We start from the raw sequence: 6697 nt of genomic DNA, 5'->3' as shown, positions 1-6697 counted from the left end.
TCTGTGTGATGCTCAAAAACATGTCCTGTATGTCTCATTAGAAAAATATATGCGGTGTAACAAAATTATATCTGATGTCTGTGTGAATTGCTGTAGAGCAGGAACCATGTCACACTTGGAAAGTGTACATACTGGAAAGATATAATCTGTTTGAATGCCATTAAATTCCATCCTTCCTAACAGTCTCAAAGAAACCACTGATCTAATGTAACTGAATTGGTCTAAACAACTGAACACTGACTTGACTGCATTACTACATGGAATCTATGGTTTCTTCATGGAATGTTTCAGTAGAATTTAAACGGGTCCCATGTTATGAACATAGTGTGTGATTATGGAATGGATTGATCAGTATAGTTTAAACTGGTCCATTTGAGCCCCCACCCCCCAAAATGTCTGCAAGGCCCCAGGTGGAAAATTGCCATTTGGCTGGGAGCTCATGGTGATGTGGGTCCTTCAGAAGATCAGAGGTGTTGTGGGCTAGGTTAAGGTTGGGGCATTGTGTTGGGGGCTAGGTTAAGGTCGGGGCGTTGTGTTGGGGGCTAGGTTAAGGTCAGGGCGTTGTGTTGGGGGTAGGTTAAGGTCTGGTCGTTGGGGGCAGAGCTCTATTTGATGGTGAAGCACACAGACGGACTGGGTGATGGCTGTGGGGTGTGGGTTGTCAGAGTGTAGGACGTATGCTCGGAGGATTGGCAGACATCGGTGTGACCACCCTTTGGCTACACTCCCTGCAAGATCGAGGGAGGATGAGCCTGACTCAATGGTGCTAAAATGGTGATAGACTTTCAATTGGCCTGCATACCAGAGTGTGCCCATTGTGTCCTTTTTTTAAAAGCACAGGACTGTGGTCTGCTGTGGATGAACATACCCCTCAGTACTGAGGTTTGTTTTTTTCTGGTTCACAAAGTCACATCCTTAAATAACATCCATGCTGCGCTCAACCTTTCTGTGGAAGGAAAGGCACAGGATTATCGCTTAATTTACTGCCTTTAATTTATGTGACAAGACCTGCACTTTATTGCTGACCTGCAGTGTTTGCGATCAACCAAATGTATTTTTCTATGCAGTCTAAACTTTGGAACGTGTCTGGATAAAGCATTCAAAAATGTGAGGGCAGATTTAATGTGGAGACGCAGAATATGGCAACTAAACCAATTTGCTGCCAACTAACCAAAACATCAAGGCAACCTGATGAGTTGTGATGACTTTTATTGCCAAGTACATGCAGCACTATTCAGAAATGGAAAAAATAAAATAAAATAAAAAACATTACCTTCATCATGTTACAGTGAGTGAGACTTTTCATGGTTTTATTTTTCTGAATCCACAATTTGTCTAGACATTATTTGTATCTTTTCATTTGGGTGCTGGAACTGGGCTAATTGGGCAATGAAATAAAGCTAATGAATATCACATTTTAATTGATAGTCGTTATAACTATACGTTTCATCATTTATGTTAATGTAAGTTAAAATTCAACTACCTAGAAGCTTCAAATTGCTCCAACAGCAGAGCCAATCTTTGGAAAAAAATAAATCAATCTTTATGTACTTGCATCTTTACTTACAGCACCATCTTGAGGATGAATACCTGCACTGCAAGAAACAGTGCTTCTGTCACGCATACACTGTATGGCATCAGTGTATGGGTTTGCAGTGTTATGATAAAGAATATGTTCATTAATGCTCTTCCCCCAGTATTTTACCATCATGGAGTGCCCTGACTCTAAAGAACTTGCTCACAGTTGAGCAAAAAAAGTCAAAACAAACTAAACAAAATTAAATACATCGTGCTTAAAATGGAAAGTTCACAGGTCAACAACTGGAGCGTGTTGTTGGCCACTACTGCTAAAGGTGGCCTGGACCCTGGATACACTCTACAGGAAATGGGGGACTTGGTAAAAGATTAACTGGCCTCAGTAGTAACAGGTACTCTTTAAGTGGTCATTGTCCGAGCTAAAGGGGGGGTGTACATGGGCTTAGCTTAGACGTATTTTTTGAATTCGTCGTACAGGACGAGCACGAAGGCCCCGCCCATGCCTCGGAGCACGTTGGAGAGGGCGCCCTTGAAGAAGGCCTTGCCCCCTTCGTCCCGCGCGATCTTCCGCCAGCAGTCCAGCGTTCCCGAGTACATGATGTCCGCTGTGGGGAGAGGACGCAACTCAACTCACAGACCCATACTTGGTCGCATACTAGCATACTACTATTTCAGGCTGTTGTAAGCTGTATGCCACGTGTGCGGTTTCAAACACATCCTAAGTGGTGTGGTGCAGTGGGTTTGCACTGGGCAGTGAAGTGTATGCGCGTAGGCAGTGTCTGATGAAGTCTTGTGCATCTTGTCATGTCATGTCATCTTGTCATATTCGTCCCTACTTAGTGATACAGCTTTACATCATAAGGCAAACAAAAACACATTTCTCCTAACCTGACATTATATCACTATCACAGCGAGGATTAGATATTTCTAAACTAACCGTGTTCCTATCTACCGTCGAGTAGGAGAGGAGGGGGGGGGGGGGAGGAGGGGAGGAGAGGAGGAGGAGGGGTAGGAGGAGGAGGAGGAGGAGGAGGAGGAGGGGTAGGAGAGGAGGGAGAGGAGGGAACGAAGGAGAGGAGGGGACGAGGGAGAGGAGGGAGAGGAGGGGACGAGGGAGAGGAGGGGAGGAGGGGAGGAGGGGACGAGGGGGAGGAGGGGACGAGGGGACGAGGGGGGGGAGGGAGGAGGAGGAGGAGAAGGAGGGGGGGAAGGGGAAGGAGAGGAGGCGGAGGAGACGAGGGGGGAGAGGAGGATGTGTTGTAGGTGGTTGGCGGTTGTGAGGCTCACCTCCTTTGCGTCCGGATTGCATCATCATGCGACGCCTCACGGTGTCGAAGGGGTACGACACCACCCCCGCCACGGCCGTGACGCTCTGCGCGATCATCCAGCTCACCATGATGTGCGTGTTCTTCGGGTCCGGGAGCATGCCTGTCAACAGACCCAGAACCCAAACCCTTTCAGACCAAGGCCCAACACCAAGCCCTCCCTAGACCCTTTCACACAAAGCCCTCCCTAAACCCTTTCAGTCCCATTACATTATATTATTGGCATTTGGCAGATGCTCTTATCCAGAGCAATGTACAGTTGATTAGACTAAGCAGGAGTCAATCCTCTCCTGGAGCAATGCCGGGTTAAGGGCCAAACTGCTGTGCAGATCTTATTGTGGCTACACCGGGGATCGAACCACCGACCTTGTGTGTCCCAGTCATGTGCCCTAACCATTACGCTACAGATTGCCATGTGTGACCGCCAGACTGACCGTCCCGAGCCCAGCATGTAGCCCTCCAAGGTGTTCTGGCCTTGGTTGCGAAAGTTGGGAATTTAGTATGATTTTGATAGTGGCTCAAAACAATAGTACAGCAGTCACTTTCATTAGTTGAAAAGGTATGAGGGTTTTTACAGTTGTTGCGCTTGAGTGCCATATGTCCTGGGACAGAAAGGGTCAACGGTCTCACTGCCTGTGAGTGGGGGCTCTTTCATTAACCGCTGTACAACATACCCACCACTGCACTGGCGTTCTGTGATTAAAGTTTGACTCAATTGTGATCACAATACCCCTTTATTCTTTATTTTCTTGAATAATAACTAGCCAATCATTTGGCAGCAACTAAAGGCATAAAAGCCTGCAGAGGTGGTCAAGAGGTTCAGACCGAGAATGGCAGAGTGGGGAAGAAATTTGACCTAAGTGACTTTGACCGTGGAATGTTTGTTTGTGCCAGAAAGGGTGGTTTGAGTATCTCAGAAACTGCTGATTTCTTGGGATTTTCATGCACAACAGTCTCTATAATTGCAGAGAATGGTGCGAAAAACAAAAAACATGGGCAGACACGCGTTGTTAATGAGGGAGGTCAAAGGAGAATGGCCAGACTGGTCAAAGCTGACAGGAAGGTGACAGTAATGCAAATAACCACACATTACAACAGTGGTATGCAGAAGAGCATCTCTAAACACAACACATCAAACCTCCTTATGTGGATAGGCTGCAGCAAAAGAAGAAAGAAAGTCTAAGATACCCAATAGTATCTTATAGTGCTCACTGAGTGTATATCACTGTACGACTAAACTGACCATCATTAACTCAATAAAAAAAAGCTGGGTTTAGTTTTATCTTGTAAAGTGTACTCTGGGTCAAATCCGAGCCTTTCGGGACAACATGCTACACAGTTGAGGACGTAGTAGTTCAGTACTAGTTCAATAGTAGTTCAGTAGTAGTCGTGTGCTGTAGAACGCTTTAACTACTCACTGCTTCAGCTCAGTGTCTGTAATGCACTGCTACACTACAGACAGAAATAACAGATGTGCCATATTTGGTCACTCGCCTACGAGTCCTACGACTGGTAAATATCTGAGGGATAATTCCTGCGCTCTATCCAGTGTCACAGTCCTTGAATGGGAATGAACGAGGTACAATCGGTGTACAACTGTTCAATGGACAATGAAAGTGCTTTGACCGTCAAATATTCTGTGCTATGTCAAATAAGCTAAGTTATTTCTGTGTACATTAAGTCACAATTCACCCACTCCTGTATTCAGGCTGGAATGTAAAGAACATTATTGAAGAATCCGTGAATTAACGCAGGTCTTCAATTTTTCGATCACAGGATATTGAATTGAAACAATCAGTTAACTGAATGACCAAGCCCCCTCCCACCTTTAGCTGTGTCATAGATGCCGAAGTAGGCCGCTCTGTAGATAATGATCCCCTGCACAGACACGTTGAAGCCTTGGTAAAGGCCTCTTATCCCATCGGACCTGGAGATCTTGGCGAGGCAGTCACCCAGCCCGTTGAACTCTCTCGTGGCGCCGGCTTTGCCCACATCCGCGGCCAGGCGGGTTCGGGCGAAATCGAGCGGGTAGACGAAGCACAGCGAGGTGGCCCCCGCCGCGCCGCCGGAGGCCAGGTTCCCGGCGAAGTAGCGCCAGAACTGCGTGTGCTTGTCCACGCCGCCCAGGAACACCTGCTTGTACTTGTCCTTGAACGCGAAGTTGAGCGCCTGGGTGGGGAAGTAGCGGATGACATTGGCCAGGTTGCCACGCCAGTATGAGGCGAACCCCTGCTCCTTCGGGATTCTCACGACGCAGTCGATAATGCCTTTGTACTGCTGTTCCGCGCTGATCTGCTTGCTGGCATGTTGGACCTGAAAGACGGAGATGGAGCAGTCAAATGTGCGCGAACTGAAACCATAATTCGCCAGCCCGGCTAAATAAAAAATAAAATAAAAAAACAGCTACAGAGATTTTGAAACAGCTGGCTGACCAGTTAGAACAGCTCAAGTTATGTTTCGAAACAGCTGATCGTTGGTATTTCAAACCAGGGAGGGTTACCATGCATAAACAATCATTGCCAATAGTAATTTTAATGTGTATGTTGTATTGGAACAAGACAGGCAAAGATTTAATTGATTAAAAATGCACATCCATACTGTAAAACGAACTTTGTGCTGCAGTGTGTAAGTCGGCATACTATCCAGTCATTTACAGAATTCAGCGAATGTTAGCTAGATAACCGGCTACAGTATAGGCATACGCTTAGCAAATTTGGTAACTGGAAAATCAATGTATGATGGGTAAAAAGAATGAAGATGATTTTTTATTAGCGAGGCCAAACAACTGAAAGCGAAATCTTATGTCATCACCGCCGCTCTAAACGGCAAGGCCTGCACACTGCACTGCAGATAAACGCATCAGGATGTCTGGAAAGAGGATGCGGATGCAATGCGCGGTATATGATACAGGCTGCGGTCAGATGTGCCACTTCGCCAGCCCCTGTAGCATTAGCCACTGAAATGTGATTATCTGTATCGCCGTAAGCAACGTGAAAGAATAAAAGATGATAACTGGTATAAAATGTGTCGGATCGCGGGCTCAGTAGACGTGAGCCGAGTAGGCGAGAATCACAGCACAGATGATGGACAAAACGAGAGGCGGAGCACTTCAATATGGCTTCTGAAGGAGAATGCCGAACGTGTTGCTACAGCAACCTCACTAGCTAGCTAGTTAATATTACCTCGTCGTTCACATTTTAAAAAGTGTGCATTTTCAAATCAAACTTTGGCAACAAGGCATTGAGTTATCTAACATTAGCTAAATCCAATATATCCATGTGGGATCTTGCCCTTGCTCTATGACGTTAGCCCGAGCTAGCAGCCCAACTAGAGCGCTGTGGCCCCGTCCTTCACACCCAATCACTCATGCGATGCGAATTTTACCTGCAGCAGTAATTTCACCCGTTCAATGGGCGCGACTGCGGTTTTGGAAATGGCAGCAGCAACTCCACCTGCTAAAAAATCCTTTAAAAATGAAATCGCTGCATCCGCCATGGCAGTCGCGGTTTGTGATGTGCGTTCACTTGCTGAGCCAACACAACTATGCTTGACACTCGAGGATGCGATGCGCTTGACCCAGATGTTTCTCTGCTCTGACCGGGCAAAATGGACGCTCACTGTAATTTCTCACGGAGGTTAAAACGACCCCCGTACTTATCGCGAGATGCAGACACTCTGAAAATGTAAAATAGCTTTCGAGATACGCGTAATATTGACGTCAAAAGATGCTCATAGCATCACGTCGTTCAGTGATGCTTTCCCACAATATACGTCTGCACAATCCGCGGTTATGGTTCGCTAAACGTTGGATCGACACTTGTGCATTTGCAGACCGA

General features: G+C 46.5%; 1 protein-coding gene across 1 annotated transcript; it reads right to left on the bottom strand.

Annotated features, from left to right (window-relative positions):
• Window positions 1–1192: 1192 nt before the first annotated feature.
• On the bottom strand, window positions 1193–6604 carry slc25a6 (solute carrier family 25 member 6). The gene is made up of 4 exons (XM_061226914.1): window positions 6246–6604; window positions 4688–5174; window positions 2824–2964; window positions 1193–2141 (listed from the first exon to the last, which is right to left on the bottom strand). The coding sequence occupies exons 1-4, from the start codon at window positions 6354–6356 to the stop codon at window positions 1984–1986; spliced, it is 897 nt and encodes a 298-aa protein (XP_061082898.1). The 5' UTR covers window positions 6357–6604; the 3' UTR covers window positions 1193–1983.
• Between the last annotated feature and the right edge of the window lie 93 nt (window positions 6605–6697).

This window comes from Conger conger, chromosome 17 (genome assembly GCF_963514075.1).
Source record: "Conger conger chromosome 17, fConCon1.1, whole genome shotgun sequence".
Taxonomy (NCBI): domain Eukaryota; kingdom Metazoa; phylum Chordata; class Actinopteri; order Anguilliformes; family Congridae; genus Conger; species Conger conger.
This window is presented reverse-complemented; position numbering and strand designations above follow the sequence as displayed.

Coding starts and splice junctions, on each gene's coding strand:
- slc25a6 (XM_061226914.1), bottom strand. CDS start 6,356: ATGGCGGATGCAGCGATTTCATTTTTAAAGGATTTTTTAGCAGGTGGA. Junction 2,965..4,687: donor CATCTATGACACAGCTAAAG/GTGGGAGGGGGC, acceptor GTCTGTTGACAG/GCATGCTCCCGGACCCGAAG. Junction 2,142..2,823: donor GCAATCCGGACGCAAAGGAG/GTGAGCCTCACA, acceptor CTCTCCCCACAG/CGGACATCATGTACTCGGGA.